This window comes from Bufo gargarizans, chromosome 8 (assembly GCF_014858855.1).
Source record: "Bufo gargarizans isolate SCDJY-AF-19 chromosome 8, ASM1485885v1, whole genome shotgun sequence".
NCBI lineage: Eukaryota > Metazoa > Chordata > Amphibia > Anura > Bufonidae > Bufo > Bufo gargarizans.
The window spans coordinates 148,685,863-148,703,678 of NC_058087.1; the positions used below are offsets into that span (position 1 = coordinate 148,685,863).

A 17,816-nucleotide genomic window follows, 5' to 3' on the forward strand; every position below is an offset into this window, starting at 1 on the left:
ATGTTAAACCCGAAAAATGTGAAAAAAAAGTTAGTCAATAAATGGCGGATCCGTTTTTTTCTAATGCATTTTTTCATTGTGATCAAAATCCTGATCAGGATTCAAATGTAATCCGTTCACACGTTTTTCCAGATTCGGCGGGCAGTTCCGGTGACGGAATTGAACGCCGGATTCAAACAACGCTAGTGTGAAAGTAGCCTAATTAAACATATCTATGTGTACATGATTTTATTGGACATGGGCTGCATCTTGCCCCGATTTCTTGTCGTTGTACTTACCACCCTTTTGCTCTAAATGTCATACATATATTCAGATTACTATGTGACCTATGCATATCTATCACGTTATTTTTCATTTTGGTTTTCCCACTTCTCAATCAAAATTTGACAAAATTGTCCAGAAAAAAAAAAAAAGGATTGTCTTCCACTCAAAACAGAACATGATGTAAGTACTCCAAGTGCTGAAGATCTCTTCCGTGATCATGCCATGAATTGTTTTTCTCTGTTCAGAGCATGGTTCTGTTTCTGGAAGTGTTGAATCATTAAGTTTTAATCTTTCTCTCTAAATCAACAACAAGCAGTGACAGGTATTCTAAAGTCACATATTTCTTTAATAGATGTCAAGGGAAGAATTTCATAATTCTTCCAGCTTGAGCGAGTACAGTATGTTGCAATGCCTATTATTTCTTAGTGTTGCATTTCAGGGACAAGGACAACACAATCCAGATGTTCTAGTGTATCCTGATGGGCCAATTGGGTGATAATTTTAGGATTTTTAAACCCTTTGATGCACATTGCTAATGAGGTAGGATTCTGAAGTAACGCCTTAGGGCAACAAGGCAGAGTCCAAAATGACCGTAGAGTTACAAATTTACATAAAATTAGAAATTTCTAAAGAGCAACTGATTTTTTTTTTTCTCCATTTAAGGGTGGCTTCACACGCTGTGGAATGAACCGATTTTCAGTCGTGGAATTTTCTTTAACAAAATCCACATCATGTGAAGGCACCCTAAGAAGTAAATTACGGTACCCCTGGGATATCTTGTAAGAAAAACTACCTCTCTCAGAATGCAGTGTAATATAGAGCAATGCATTATTTCATCTCAACCGCATCTCACCTGGACGATCATATTCTGGTGGACAGAAGAAGGACCCAAGTCAATGGCTCAATTCACATGAGCAATTTCCCCCATGGACCATCAGTCCATGCCAAGAAAACTGCATCATCCAGCTCCAGGTTTCCAGCAAGACTCAATCACTCAAGTGAATGGGTCTGCAAGAAAAACAGGCAGCAGATGCTATCTGTGTTCAGTCTGTTACATATTTTCTTTGAAGATGTATGTCCATGAAGGATCTATGTTTGGTGTGTATCCTTTTTTGCTCTTCATGTGTCCTTAGTCTTCCACTGACACTGCTAGGCTGAAAATTTCTTGAGCATCTCCTAGCAGAAATCTGTAAAAACCACAAACCAAACACAGATGGCATCCACTTTGTGTCCGTGAGGGATCTGTAATCATGGACAGAAATAGGACATGCTTCTGTGGTGTCCCCACGGTCTGTGGAAAAGTCAATGGATATTTGGGCTGTCCGTGGAGATCATGGGCAGCACAACAGAAACTTAGATCAGGCAGTCTAAGGATGAGCCAAATTTCCTCTAGTGGTTCATGCTGTATGATAAATCTGTTGCATCTTGCTGGTCGTGTTAGGGAGTTGCATAGGGAGGAGAGTGTCTGAAACGCATGATAAATGGTGTAAAAGGCATCTATTTTAGCCACAAATTCTGGTGCATTCCACTTTGTAAATCTCCGCCGGTGACACTGGAAGCGTATCTAGCGCTGCCTGCTAATGATATAATGGAGGTGGGAGGTTGTGTAACATCATCTCATGATTGATAATTACATTACTAATAGGAAGCTGTATGGATTGTAACAGTATTATAATGTACATGAGGTCCCGTCAACTGATTGGTAGAGACCCTCTTGTCAAATTGTAAAAGGCCTTTAAATTGTAAGGTCACTTTAAAAAAAGGAAAATGCAAGCTCAGTCGGGAAGCTAACGAGGGCAGGCACTTACTGTACATTGCTGCATAATTTAGTTGGGCTACAAAGATACAGGACATTAAGTAATAGAGCGTGTAGAATGAGCACATGCATATATTTGTTACTTTTTGGACAGTATAGTTTATATATATATATATATATATATATATATATATATATATTGCTTCAGTGCGCTATACATCATTGAATAAGGTAATTACCAAATAGCTATATCATGCCGCCAGAGATGACAATTGTGAAAAACTTTAGGGTCAGTTCTAGTGAGATCATTATAAGTAGGCTCTCAAGTCTACTCTTTGTTGTTTTTCTTAGCCATAATGTCCTGTTAGCTGGGAAAATCGTCCAGTCCTGACTTCATCTGGGAACGTAGGACAAGGTCAGGCTAACGGAAAGGATTCCCATCATTTGGTGGCTTACATGTTTTAAGTCCTCAAAACTGATTGTTCCCAGACACGTTTCTTGTAAGGGATTGTGGAGGAGGAAACATCTGCTCTGTTTGGAGGGTCCAGAAGTGAGAAGCCGTGTATAACACGCAGCGAGAATTGTTGGCTCGTGGGCCTGGTCTTGTAAGTTGTTCTCGAGGTGAGGCTTTGCTTTTTCCTTGGATCGACCCGTGTGCCATTGATAGAACATAGTATGATAGATTGTTTTACCGTTGCTAACGAGTACAGTTTGGAGTTATTTATTTAATCTTCGGGGAACCTCTTCGCTTGAAAATCCATAAATATACTCACAGCAAACCTAGTCGTTCTGGATTCTTTGAACTACTTGTAATTAACGCTGCTTTATTTCCAAGTAAAACCTTTTTCTTCGCCAGTACTTCAGAGAACAACATTGTGAAAATGATTATGACAAACAGATTTGGAATTAGCCAGTATGTGACCGTTATTAATAAATCTGGAATGACGCATAGAAGATACCCAATCCATGCCGTGTTGTAGAAGCCAAAGGACACCATTTTTACAGAATGTGTTTATTTCTATTTTTATGTTAAAGCAATCCCAGTACAGATGGAACCTACTGGACCAAAGGGTGGTATCTGAAGAATGTAATATGGACACAAAACCTCTGGCAATCTAACAGTCATCATACACTCGCCTCAGTAGCTGTTGGGGGCAAACACTCATTTGGCTATTCTTAACGTAGTCCCCATATACATGCAGGTTCAGTTTTGCTAAGGGTGCATGTGTTTTTAAAAGGGGAGAGGGTAATAAGCCGCTGTCAGACAACTCCAGCGGCAGCTTATTTCCCTTGATGACAAAGGATCGGGCATGTTGAAAGTCCTGATCTTTAAATTTTTACTCTGGTGGGCATCGGTCAGGCATTTGATGCACCTCAGATGGTCTGTTGGTTCCACTGAAATCGATAGATTTGCCTTACTTAAGTATGATTCATGTGGCCACTTCTGGAAGCATCTGCCAATGAACTCTACACATGCATGATCTTCTGATATGTGATTGAAATGTGGCAGAAGTTGATTGCATTGATGGGTGGGTATCCTTTAGGGCTCATTCACACGAACATATACTGTCCATGTCCATATTGCGGACCAGATACGTGGATCTGCAATATACGGGCACCGATTGTGTGAATTCTGTTTACTTGAATGGGTCCGTAATCTTCAAAATTATCTTAAGCATGATGATGATGATCTGTAGCCCACAGAAGCTCTTCTGTGGGCTTTTGGGTCCGTGCCTCTGCACCACTAAAGATAGGACATGTCCTATCTTTTGCCATATATTGACTTGAATGGGTCTGCGCCGCAATATAGGATTCCCATGGCCGATGCCGTGCGTTGTGGATTCCAATTAGCGGTCCGCAGCACGGATGGCTTACGTTTGTGTGAATGCCATCAGAGGTGCCAGTTTGACTTTGGGAATTTCCATATGCCAGAAACTGAGTCAACTGAAGTTCCATTAAAGAGAATGTGTCACCACATAGCTCACTATGAAATCATCTTGCGTTTGCATTGGTGGCCTCTTTGTGAAGAAATTATGCTTTTTTTGTTTATGCTAATTAGTGACTGTGTGCACCCGTGTCTTCACACCTTTTACTTCCCAGCCATGCCCCCACCACTTTGACTGATAGAGCCAGGCAGTAAAGTTGAACTCATGCCTGGCCCTATAGTCTCCCGAAGTTTAGCTCATTTGCATCACTCTTTGGCACAGCACAGGAGCTTGCTGGCCGATGGCTTGTGTACTGCGCCTGCGTTAAACAGTAAGCGAACGAGCAGTCGCTAGTCTTCAGGCTCAGGCGAGAATACGTCTTAACTGCCTGGTCCTACAAGTCAAAGTGGTGGGGGCACAGCTGGGGCGAAAAAGAAGCATAGCCTCAGGTGCAGCGAGGTGCAACTTCACTGCCCTCATTGCACCCAGAGACTAATTGGCATAAAACAAAAAAGCCTAATTTCTCCACAATGGGGCCACTGATGGAAATAGAAGCAACACCATTAGAATGTACTGAGATGCACGCATGCAAGATGGTTTCATTTCGAGCTACGTGGTGACAGATTCCCTTTAAGTTAATGGCACTGTAATGCAGGGGAAAGATTTTAGTTGCATGTTTTCCCTTGATGATTAGGTTTAATGGTATCTCAGTTTCTTGATTATCAATTTCCTTGCTCCGTGCATGACATCACTTCCAGACTGACAGGACGCTCTTCTTCTGCCGTTTGTTTGGACTTTCCCATTGTGCAATTATTAATGATTAGTCGATTTCACGTAACCTTTACATGAATTGTACTTCTGTGTCTTAAGGCAACATTGATTAGTGATCATTTTGATAAGTTTTGATAGGCTCATATAAATAACATATTAATGAGTCTGTGTGCATTTGTGCTCTTTATAGTAAGTATCCATACTCTTTGGGATAGTGCCTTTATGCAGATCCCATGAGTAGAAGACCTGCGCGGTTTGTGGAAGTCTTTTCTCCAATCGCTGTGCTGACAATGTGCCTGTACTCTACTGACGGCTTGCAATTAGCTTAAAAACGGACAAGTTGGATATCCTACTGGATTGCGCTACTGGCCACTCTACCAGTTTATTCTCCGTACTGTGTCATATCTTAAAAGGATTTTCCGGGATTTTAATATTGATGGCGTATCAATATCCGATGGGTGGCGGTCCGGCACCCTCTCCAATCAGCTGTTTGAAGAGAAGACTGCCTTCCCTTCATTGTTTACCCATCTACAGTCCCATTCGCTTGTATGGGACGGCTCGTTCCTAAACACTTGAATAGGAAGGAACCATCCCATAGAAGTGAATGGGACAGCTTCTTGTAATTTCACCTGCTCGCCGTTGCGATGTCGACAACGAGCAGGTGTCATTACCAGAAGCTGCCCCATTCACTTCTATGAGATGGTTCCTTTCTATTCAAGTGTATAGGAACGAGCCGTCCCATAGAAGTGAATGGGACTGTGGATGTGTTGGCGAATCTATATCTTTTCCGTGCTGGAAAAAAAGCATATGGTAGACTTTAAAGGGTACCTAAACCTTCACTCCACACACGGAAGGTGCAGAGCCACTTCTGAGAGCGGTCATCCCCTTCGCTCTGCTTTGGCAGCATGCCGAGTATGCATCCTTATATGAATCCGTACGTCGCATGCTGCAAAAGCAGAGCTGATCCTAGCCAAAGGTGAAGAGCTTTCTCAGAGCTGCACCTTCCGTTCTTTGATTGAAGCTTTAGATACCTTTTAAAATCTGCAGAGCGGTCCTTTATTTTGTGCAGAATTTTTCTAGTATATCCCATATACTTTCATTGGGTGAGGAATGTCAGGGGATTTGATAAGGATTTAGGCACAGAATGTGAACATAGCCTTAGAGAGTGCACTAGGAATATCATATATTCTGTTCTGCTAGAAAACCTACCTCAAGACCAGACTGGAAACTCCTTATTCAGTTGGCAGCCATTCATGTCAGTGTGCCAGCCAGCTAACGTAAAAGCACTGACACCGGAGGCCATTCTCCTCCTAGTGTGACTCATGTGATGAGGCGATCATATCCTGTCATTCAGAATGGCCAACCTCACCAGTGTCTATAAAAACAGAACCGAATTCTGGCGAGAATGCAGAAAATGACAATCTTATGCCGCCTGTTTTTTACCATCTGGGCCACATCCTCCCGTAATGAGGGGTGGATTTATATAGAAAAATGTGTTTCCATTTCATTTGATTCATTCTCGCTAAACTCTGAATGCAGCAGCCGGGATCATCTTTTCTGTTCAGCCCCTACTCCTGTGCCCCTGCCCTGTGCCAGTCACCGCACTAGCTATCCACCCAATATAGAATGCAGTTCCTCACTTTGCAGGCCCCATGCACACGACTGTATCCTTTTTGCAGTCTATAGATCATGGATCTGCAAAATACGGATGCGGTCCGCATGCTTGAGAACCCATTGATTTCAGTGGGTCCACATATTGCGGGCATAGGGAGTCATTTATTAAGACTGGTGTTTTAGACTAAACTTTAATCCAAAACTCCGGTCTTAATAACCCCTATATGTGGCGGAGGATCTGCCGGAGTTATGTGGAGGTGCAGGCCTCTACATAACTTTGGCGCATCCATCGCCAGTCTAAATGATGGACAGCTTCCTTGCCAGCTTATATTTAGACCATTTTCTACGGCTAAAACAGTCACTATTATAGACCTGGGCGGCGCCATCTGCACCTGAAATATGCCTAATTTTGGCATATTTCATCTTAGTAAATGACCCCCCATACTCTCTTAGCAGAACGTACATACAGATGCGGATGAACTGTGTGCTTTCTGCCTCCGTATGTCCGTTCGGCAAAAAGATAGAACATGCTGTTTACCTGTCCGCAAAATTCAGACTGCAGACACTCTAAAATCAAACAGACTGCAAAACGGATACGATTGTGTGCATTAGGCCTTAGATGGACAGCCATTGATTAATATGGGCACTATGAAATTTCTTCTATGGTGGTGCTGCAGGGAAAGTGAACACTGGCTGCCAGCTTTTCCCACAGCTGATTGCCGGGGGGGCTCAGGCACTTTGTCATCAGGTAAGGCTACTTTCACACTCGCGTTTGGTGCGGATCCGTCATGGATCTGCACAGACTGATCCATTCAGATAATACAACCGTCTGCATCTGTTCAGAACGGATCCATTTGTATTATCTTTTCCATAGCCAAGATGGATCCGTCTTGAACACCATTGAAAGTCAATGGAGGACGGATCAGTTTTCTGTTGTGCCAGATTGTGTCATAGAAAACAGATCCATCCCCATTGACTTACATTGTAAGTCAGGACGGATCCTTTTGGCTCAGTTTCGTCAGACGGACACCAAAACGTTGCAAGCAGTGTTTTGGTGTCCGCCTCCAGAGCGAATGGAGACGGAACGGAGGCAAACTGATGCATTCTGACCGGATCCTTTTCCATTCAGAATGCATTAGGGCAAAACTGATCCGCCCTGAACGCATCTTACAAACGGAAAGACAAAACGCCAGTGTGAAAGTAGCTTTATTATGCTGTAGGTGATGTATAAAGCAGGGGTGCACAACCTGCGGCCTGGGGGCCACATGCGGCTCTTGATACCATTCTGTGCGGCTTTCAACCATCTGGTAACAGACAAGTCTGTCTTGTGGCTGCTCAAATGTATTTTTCATGTATTTTTCCATTAGATGGGAATCCTGGTGGTGTAACTAGACATTAATGGTATATACTGTGTGTATATACAGAGGAGCGTGTATGGCCTGTAAGTCTCCTGAGGCAGACTAAGGCGCTCTCTCCCCAAGAAGAGATGGTACCCCCCCCTTCCAGATCAGACTGTTTTATTGCTATAAATCTGGTGACGGAAGCCAGTTAAACTGCGCCCTCCTCATTATCCCCAATATTATTAAATATTATATTGTCTCTGCGGCACCGGAATATGCAGTGTATAGTATTAACCCGGAATGGTTACATAATGTAGTATTATATGGGGCTATTTCTTCTCGGTTGGTGTGATTTTATTTCTTGGGACACCATGGGGAACTAATAGCATGAGACGTCGATGGCAGAATCACAGCAAGGTCTCAGAGCCATGCATAGCTGCGTCTCCTGTGCAGGAGCTGTCACATCGGAGACCGTCTACGAGAAGGATTGTGTCTCAGCACATCTACGCGTCATGCTCTGAATACCTATTTGGCGAAGCATAAACGTTAAGATTTACCATGTAAATGGCGTTCTCAGCAGCTGCTGCCCCTGCAGTGGAGCAGCTGATTAGTATGTAATCAATTGTGTGGCTTGTAACTTACTAATAATAGCAGAATTGCCAGACACCGGCTCTGCTCATCTGACAAAATATTTTATGATAAGATATTCAGAGCAATTTTAACATCTAATTAAAGGGAATCTGTTACCAGGAACTTCACTGTTAGACCAGGCACAATGCCTTGTAGGGCTAGCTCAGCCGAATGTAATGATATCTCTCACATAGCGATCCGTTGTGGAGAAAAAGTAATGTGGATCAATATGCAAATGAGCAGTTACGTGCACTTAGGGCGGGTCCAAGCCACACTGTGCACCCTCGCTTTTCCTGCTTCTTCTGCCAGCCGCTCGCTGGATCTGCAGTGGCCCAATACCCTCCTCTCCTGGTGATCAGCTCTTCAGCAGTATAGCTGCTGGCATATTCCGCAGCACTTTACAGAGATTATCATCACTCACTGTCACCAGTACGGCTCACAATCTAAGTTCCCTGTCAGTAAACTGGAGTACCCAAAGGAGACCCACGCAAACACGGGGAGAACATACAAACTCCATGCGGATGTTGTCCTTGGTTGGATTCGAACCTAGGACCCCAGTGCTGCAGTAGCTGCGGTGCTAGCTCCGTACATTTTGTAGTGGATGGAAGTGGTTACTTCAGCGCTTCTCCCATTCATTTCAGTGCATCTACCAGTTCCGTCCACTGCACAACAGGCCACACGGTCAAGTTCCAGCGCCAGAGCTACTGCAGGACAGCTGGTCGGCGGAGGTGCGGGTGGTCTGACTCTCTGTGGTCAGATAGCGATGGCCTACCTGAGGAAAGGCTATTACTTGTAAGAGTGGACAGCCCATTATTACCAATCTATATTAGTTTTGTTTTTTCATTTCTAATACATTTAAATAGTATTATTCACATTCTATTTTTTACATGCCTGGTGGGTATTTTTTCAATACGCAATGTTCCTTTGGATCTGCATCGGTGCGATATTTAGTCTGTAGAAATCAATAGTTTGAAATGAATAATGCGTGTGTGTATTTGTCTTCTTTTATTATGCTCACTGATATTCCGCAGCACTTTATAGCAACACTCACTGTCCTCAATGGGGCTCACAATCGAAGTTCCCCATCAGAATGTCTTTGGAGCGTGGGAGGAAAACGGAGGAAACCCACACAAACACGGGGAGAACATACAAACTTAATGTCGAAGTGAACCCAAGACCCCAGCGCTGCAAGGCACCAGTGCTAATCACCGAGCCACCGTGCTGCCCGCATTTGTGCAGCATTTCTAGAACAGCAAAAAATGGCGCAAATACAGTTGATGAAAACCCTTCCAGTGGTTTTGATGGGTGGTAATTGGCCGCAGACCTCTCTTCTGGTGCCGTTCAGCCATTGAGAATGACCCTAATGTTCATTCTCAACAATCATTGTTTCCCTGTTAGATCATTAACATTTACAGCTACATGTATGGACACATTTAGGTTTTATTGTCTCTATGGGATATTTAAAGACAGACGTGTTTGTTGTAGCCTTTTGTTCTTCTGAAGTGATAGGTACCTACAGCATGAAGCTATATGTACCGTACATACTGAAAGTTATAGGAAACCGGTCACCAGGACATCTGTTGTTTCTTCAAGGCCCTAGCGAAGCTAAAAGTAGAGGTTACAGAGTGAGACAGAAGACCTTTAGCTCAATGTTATACCTAGGCTCGAAAAATAATGTAAAGGTGCTTTCCTGGGAACCAGCCCTCCTAGGGATGTCCTTACATGTTTGGGTGCCTGCAGCTAGTTGTCAGTGCAAGGAGCAAGGAATGATCAGCTAGTGCATCTGTTCTGTCAGGCGACCCACCAGCCATAGCTGGTCACCACTTGGCTACCAACAGTGGTTAGCACTGCTGCCTTGTGTCACTGGGCTTCTAGGTTAGAACCTGACCAAGAGCAACATCTCCAGATACTCTGGAGTCCTCCTACATACTGGTAGGTTTTATTGTCTTCCTATGAAATATGCCTTAGTACAGGGGTACTAAAGTACATTTTGTGACGATAGACATACCTGAAGGTCTGAGCCAGGCAGAGGCAGACTGGGAACTTAAAGTGGCCCTGCAAAAAATACTGAAAATAGCCCAGTTTTGTTGTTTGGTCCAAATTGATGGAAGTCAGGGCCAGCAATACCATATTGCGGCACATTATACCACCCTAACAGAGCCAAATAACACAGTAAATTATAAAATACTGCCAGCAACACAATATACAACCCCAAAAACCTCCACTGGCCAGCCGTGAAGAGGACTCAGGTGGCCCCCTGGGCATCGGCCCACTGGGAAATTTCCCTGTACAGTCTATGGCCAATCCGTCCCTGGAGCCAGGGGTGTAACTATGATTCATATGGCCTCATTACAAAGTAAGATGGGCCCCCCACCATCTACTGTAAGAAAATGAAAACAGCAGCATAAATAGCATTTATAGAAGTATGTAAAGTAGCACCATATATTATAGCAAAAAGCCACCATATTGTTATTCCCCACCAAAAGGTACAATGTTCTTGCACTTTATAAGCCGCCTTCCCCCCCCCCCCCCCCATCCAACCTCTGGACCCTATAGAAAGTGCTATGGCTGCTATGCCTATAGTTACGCCCATGGTCAGAACCGCAAAAAAGTGGCATGTTGTGCCCTCCGGTAGTTTTTTTTTATTTCCCTGAAACAATAGGCATACCTCTAATACCATTCAAGCCCTAACACAATAAGAATGTCCCCTTAGTGCGACCTCACGATAGTTATGCCTTTTAGTTCCCACCAACAGTAATGATGCCCCTTTAGTGCCCGCATGCAATATGATGCTTCTAAGTGGCCTCCTCACAGCAGGATGATCCTTTGAGTGCCCCCTAAAATGACCCCTGCACAAAGTAATGCCCTCTAAGTGCCCACCACACAGTATTATGTCCCCTTAATGGGCCCCCACACAGTGAATACCCCCTTGTGTGCCTACCTAAAATGATGCCCCCTTAAAAGGAATCGGTCATCAGGGATCTCCCTCTCAGTTTGTATAGACACATAGCTGGGGTTCACCTGAATAAAACACTGTTTTTCTTTAGTTGATCTGAGGCTCTGTTCCGGAGTTGACACTTTTGCAAATTCATTGCTTTGGTTGCACCCAAGCTTCACTCATTTAGGTGGCCATTGATTGACAAGAGCAGGCAGAGGCAAAGGAGGGGCTGGTTATAGAAAGGAGTGGAGCTTCGGTGCAACAAACGCAATGGTGACGCCCTCGTTGCACCAAACACCTAATTTGCATATTAAGAGAAAAATATCAGGACTTGGGAACAGAGCCTCGTATAAACAAAAGAAGTACATGGATCTGCAAAAAATATGGATGGTCCTAAAGAAATGAGTGGTGCGGATGGCACATGGCTAAAAGAAAAGGAAAATAACATCTCCTAGAGCCAAACCTATGCCAGACAGTCCACCCCTGATAACATCAAGGAGCTGCCGCCTCCACCTCGTATCATCACGAAAACTCCATCCTGATTTATTAGATGGTTAAACCAATTACATTCTCAGTCGGAATCCATCCATCAGTATAAAAATAAAAACTATAAAAGAAGCCAAAAAACATAAAAAAGTTTTGTTGTCTGAACTTTAGATTCCCTCAGGAAAGGAAGACGACGCATTTTACTTTTGTAATCCTAGGTTTTTTCTTTTTTTGCTGCTTTTTATTGCAGAGGATATTGACTGTTGGCGCGCAGCCTGTGGTAAATGAGTTTAAAATTCTTTGACAATCTTGTTTTATTGACCCAGGTCACTTTTTTTTTTTTCTTCTGTCCCGGGAGCAATTTTTTTGTTTGTATTGAATGTTTTTTGACACCCGGCCATGGCTCTCTGTATATTTATTCTCACACTGGATAGATGAGCCTCCGAGGCTGGGAAGGCGGATTGTTAAATGACGTATTGTGGTCGTAGTGCACTCAAAGTTTTACCCTTTGAAAAACAACTATCCTGAGGCAGAGTTTTGCCCTGAAGTGGGCTGGCTCCGCTCCCTCCACTTCCCGGTGACTCTGCCTTGAGTGAGTAGGAGTTTTGTCTTGGTTGGGACCCGGAGAATGAAAGGAGGTTTCATTGCTTCTTGAGTTGCTGCTGTATGCACAGTAAGAACGAGAATACTTTTATGATATTATTATTATTTTTAGCATTTATATAGCGCTGACCTATTCCGCAGGCAGTATCATTGCGTTAAATGTAGAGCACTCACTTAGCTGCCGTTAATGGCATTCAATCTGTGCGGGTTGGGGGATGTAAGAGCTTGTGATTGGGGATAGTTGACATTCAGGAGACTGGGAAAGCTGCATTAGAGTTCACGGACACCTCTAGACTGCTACATCAGCCCAGCTGAAAAGCTCTCTGTTATTTGACAAGGAGAGGGTTACTTACCTGGTAATGTATAACCAGACAGGTACATATGTTTATTGACGGGACGGGAGTGTTGCACAGAAATTTTCGCGCCTAATGTAATTCACTGTATGACGTTTTTTTTTATACTTGTGTACGGTATACGATTATCCTATCTCCATAAGAAATGTAGCAGACAGCAGCAGTCACACCTTATACCTGGTGGCATGTACTTTTCAGTTAACTCTTTAGTGGTTGTGCAAGCCGTTGTATATGAAGTATTACGTATACATATAATACTGTACATGTAGATTGTAAGCCTTCACGTACCAGTCTGTGACTCGTCTTGTTCATGCTTAGTGCAATTGTCTGTATTATGTATGTACGTCCCTTATCAGATGTACAGAGCCATAATAATGATAGTGAAACCTCTGTGAGACCACCACCCAAAATTGCCTTTGGGGGAGGGGGGTGGGGTTTTCTCAAAGAAAATAGTCGAGATGTATGAAATCTGGTCTGGACAAGGGGGAGAGGGGGTCATTTGGAGAGGTTTTACAGTAAGCAGTTGCTGAATGTACGTTTCTGCGTATTCTTTATCCATGGGCCATGGTTTGCAGGACTATAGGGTCTGTCAGCGGCGTTGTGTCCGTGTGACATTACAGGATGTTTTCTGTATTGTCCATGTCCCTCAGTGCTCCCTGGTTGGTGGTGTTGTAGGGGCAGCTCCTGCTGACAGCAGTGATAAGGCGGCATACTTCACATACCACAGGGCTGCACAGACATGCATGGGGGTAGAGCGCTGTTTGGAGAAGCCTCTTAGATCTCTCGTACAGATAGCCTGCAAACAGTGTGAGGAACTTCTCATAAATGGAAACTATATATATATATATATATATATATATACACACACACACACACACACGTAAATCCTAAAAGCCATATCACAATGGACAGTTTGCAGAAATGTATGGAATGGTTGTGTTATTTTGGGTCATTCGACCAGGACTTATTAAATGGGTCATCGTACTTCCTCCATTCTGGATCCCACTGCAGTATATAGAATCACACAGGTGAAAGACGGGTATCGCATCACTCTCTGGGGGTGGACAGCATGTCCATACATCGTGTAGAAGATGTGTCATCAAATCCTTCATGGTCAGTTACTGGGGGGTAAATCCACCTCTTTATTTTTCACTAATATAGCGCTACTATATTCCGCAGCGCTTTACAGACATTAGCATCGAGCTGTCCTCAATGAGGCTCGCGATCTACGTGCCCTATCAGTATGTCTTTGGAGTGTGGGAGGAAACCCACACAAACACGGAGAGAACATACGAACTCTATGCAGATGTTGTCCTGGGTCGGATTCGAACCTAGGACCCCAGCGCTGCAAGGCACCAGTGCTAACCACTGAGTCAATAGGACTCTCAAAGCATGCTACGCCTCTGCGCATGGTACCTTGGACTCCTGTCTGGGGTGGACCTCATGTTGACCCTGCTGAGGATGGTTTGACTGAAATGAAGAATGGGTAAGGGTACTTTCACACTAGCGTTGTTAGAATCCGGCAGGCTGTCCCGTTGCCGGAACTGCCTGTCGGATCTGGAAATCCGTATGCAAACTGATATCTTTTTTTTCCCGGATACGGATCTGTTAGACTTATTCATTTAAATACCGTATCTGTCTTTCCGGTTTCATCCGGAATAACAGATTCGGTATTTAATTTTTACAAAGCTAGAAGGAACTGTGCATGCGCAGACCGGAAAACTGGATCCGGCTATTCGGCAATTTCAATGGAAGTCCGGCAAGTCCGGTAGTGTTCCGGTATTTTGTCCAGTCAAATATCGTACAAGGGACGGAACAGAAGCCATCCTGATGCATACTGAACGGATTGCTTTCCATTTAGAATGCATTGGGACAAAACGGAAGCGTTTTTTTTTTGTTTTTTGTTTTTTTGTATTGAGACCCTTTACCAGATTTCAATACCGGAAAAGAATAACGCTAGTGTGAAAGTAGCCTTACATCTTTATTGAATTAAGCAGATGAGGCTTGACTACTGTTATATCGTAGTAGGTATTTCAATTGCAAAATGTGTGACCTGGGAACGATCAGATATAGTATTTGTATAACTCCCCATGTGACTTACAAAAGACGAGGGGAACATCAGACTCTAATGCTAATAGCAGACGCTATTAATGGTGGTGCACGGTGTGAGGGACGGTCTTTCTTTTCATTCTGCATCTGAATGGGAAACTCCCAAAACATACATTAGCATTGCTGTAGGTCATCTACATATGGATGTGTCCCTAAGGAGGTTCTCATTCATGCAGGCCATGGCCTGTCTGTCTGGTGGGAAAATAATCTACTTGATCCTGGAAAAAAATCTTAGAAACTTTTAAAAGGATTGTCTGAGTTGTATAAAAACTGGTGCAGCCCTAAAATAAGAAATAAGTGGTTTCTCGCCAGTTTTTTTTCGCTGTTTCTTCCCTGTTGCAGACATCATCTTCTTGGCTGCTGCAGGAATGTTCTGTGCACAAGTCACTGCTGCAACCAATCATTGGCCTCAGCCGTGTCCCTGGCTGTAGTGATGACCTGTGTGCAGAGAACTTCACCGCTGCAGCCAGAAAAACAGATGGTAGCAGTGAAGATTGGAGCGCAGTGCAGGAAAGGGCAGAGGAGAAAACAGGTGAGTATCCACTTACTTGGGGCCTGAGTTTTTATATAACTCTGACAACCTATGTAACAGGTGCATGACAGTCAGTGAATGATCAGAAAAGATGGAGAAGGGAATGCCCTTTGTTTTTGGGATGTGAAAATACCAGTTTTAAGGCTGAACGGTTAAATAGGACCTCTCCTGCCTGTTTTAGTAACCACTTGCATCCCCCTTGTAATTACTGTTCCGGAGCGTCTATTCCTAGGCCACTTTCACACCTGCAGCAGGGTGATCTGGCGGGAATCTGCCGGACTCAAACCACAGCATGTAGCGGCTTCTGTTGCTGGATTGCATCCGGATCTTGGGAGAACCCTGGCAGGAATTGGTGCTGCACATGTAAAAGTAGCCATTCCTTTATTATTCCTGCTAGAAGTTATAAATGGATTACTAGAAATTTGCTGTGAAATTGGGGGTGTTACTGGTTGGGGGGTTTGTCCCTGCACAGTCTGACATTATCCAATCAGTGTTTCCAATATCAGGGACACACCCCCAACCAGTAACGCTCATCTGGACCATAATTGCAAACTGCTAGCAATTTGTTCATGCCTTCTAACAGGAATAATAAAGGAATGACATAATACAGAGTCATTATAGTAGATGCTCCAGAATTGTTGTTGTGTGGGGCATGCAAGTAGCTATTAAAACAGACATGTCAGGAGAGGTGACAGGTCCTCTTTAAATGTTCCTTTTTCATAGTGAAGATCTTTTTGCATGTTAAACAATTCTATTTTTGTGAGCAGGACCTCATTATAGGGTGTCCTCTTTCTGACCCATCATGCCTTATCTTTGTATAAACCATAGATTTTACTGATTAAAATATAAAAAGGAAATGACTCCCAGGTTCCTCCAGCAATTTGACCACCATAGTCGAGGTGCAGTACATTGCAGTGCTTTTTGCAAGTAAGTACCCATCCTAAACTGAGCGCAAAGAATGGGCCTCCTGATGGTTACACCTCAGAGACTGCTGTGACCAGTCAGTGCTAGTTCTAATGTGAATGTAGTTTTTGCCAATTGTGGATTAAATGGAACCTGTCATTAACTTTATGGTGACCTCACTGAGGGCAGGATAAATTAGTGACAGAAATGCTGATGTCAGCGGTGTGTCACTCATGAGCTAAAAGTCAGTGGCTGCCGAGAACCAGTATCATAATCATTGCAGCTCAGGCCTTGAGAAGAGTCAAATCTACCTGAGAAGAGTCCTGGTTATCCATAATCTCCTGCTCTCTCGCCCATCTGCTGATGATTGGCAGTTCTCTCCTAGAGAGAAAGGGAGAAAACTACGGTAGGTAGAAGACTGTCAGTCATCAGCAGGTGGGCAGGAGAGCAGGAAGTCATGAGTAACCAGGACTCTTCTCAGGTGGCCATGACTTTTTTCCAGGCCCAGTCTGCAATGATTGTGATGTTGGTTCTCGGACACCACTTACATTTAACTTTTAAATGACAGACCGCTAAAATCAACTCACCTGTCTCTACTTTATTCTGCCCTCAGTACGGTCACCATAAAGTTGATGACAGGTTCCCTTTAAGGATATGTATGACCGTGTACATAATGATCACATCACACTAGATTGTCACATAAACTCGTGACTTTTCCGTGAGGCTTTGTGGGGGTCAGGTTGAGGGTGTTGTTCTCACACTACAGTTTCGTATAATTTTTCTCCAGCTAGGATATTTCATGGCAAAATCTTGTTTTTCCCCTCTGTGTTCTCAAAAGCGACAACAGGAAATGGCTTAATTTGAAGTTCCTGTGGGAGATGTCGTAAAGCTTTCCCATACTCCTGAATGGCAAATCTACTTACTTAAAGGGGTTATCCAACACTAACAAGTGGTCCCATGTTCATATGTAACCGCATAGCTGAGAAAAATGATACTTTAATATATGCAAATGAGCCTCTAGGAGCAACGGGGGCGTTGCCGTTACACCTAGAGGCTCTTCTCTCTCTGCAACTGCTGTGCTTTCTCTACTTTCACAGGGCCAGGCAGGGAAAATGTCATCACGCCCAGACCTGTCAATCATAGTAGAGAGGGTGCAGCAGTTGCAGAGAGAGCAGAGCCTCTAGGAGTAAAAACAACGCCTCCATTGCTCCTAGAGGCTCATTTGCATATATTAAAACCTCATTTTTCTCAGCAATGCGGGCACATATGAAAATGGGACCAACACAGATGTCTTCAGCTGCCAAGCGCACATGTAACAGGTCAGCTAATGTCATAGGTACAGATCTGCGGACAGATGCCCTTTAAGGAGCAGATATATCCCAGCTACCTCATTGTGATATCTTCTTATGGTATCTATGGTTTTATATACGACTGCAGGTAAATGTGCTGCATTTATGTAACATGATGAGTTATGCACAGAGAGCGGTAAAATGACATGTTCATCTGTGCCACGTCCAGCTTTCCCAGGAAAAGACAGATTGAAAGCCGAATGGTATTTTTAACTACGTATAGGGAAATGCTCTTTAAAATAT

At 43.6% G+C, this 17,816-nt stretch overlaps 1 protein-coding gene across 9 annotated transcripts in view; it reads left to right on the top strand.

The window, feature by feature from the left end:
* The window catches only part of MRTFB (myocardin related transcription factor B), a 266,554-nt gene that overhangs the window by 150,620 nt on the left and 98,118 nt on the right, over positions 1-17,816 (top strand). The window contains exon 1 of one of the 9 annotated variants that reach the window (XM_044302690.1): positions 12,310-12,397. The exons of 7 other annotated variants lie outside the window; for them this stretch is intronic. In XM_044302690.1, coding sequence (XP_044158625.1) covers positions 12,391-12,397 — 7 coding nt within the window. In that variant the 5' untranslated portion in view covers positions 12,310-12,390. Of the gene's footprint in view, positions 1-12,309; positions 12,398-17,816 lie in introns of those variants that run through there. One more of the 9 variants, XM_044302686.1, reaches the window with a different exon arrangement.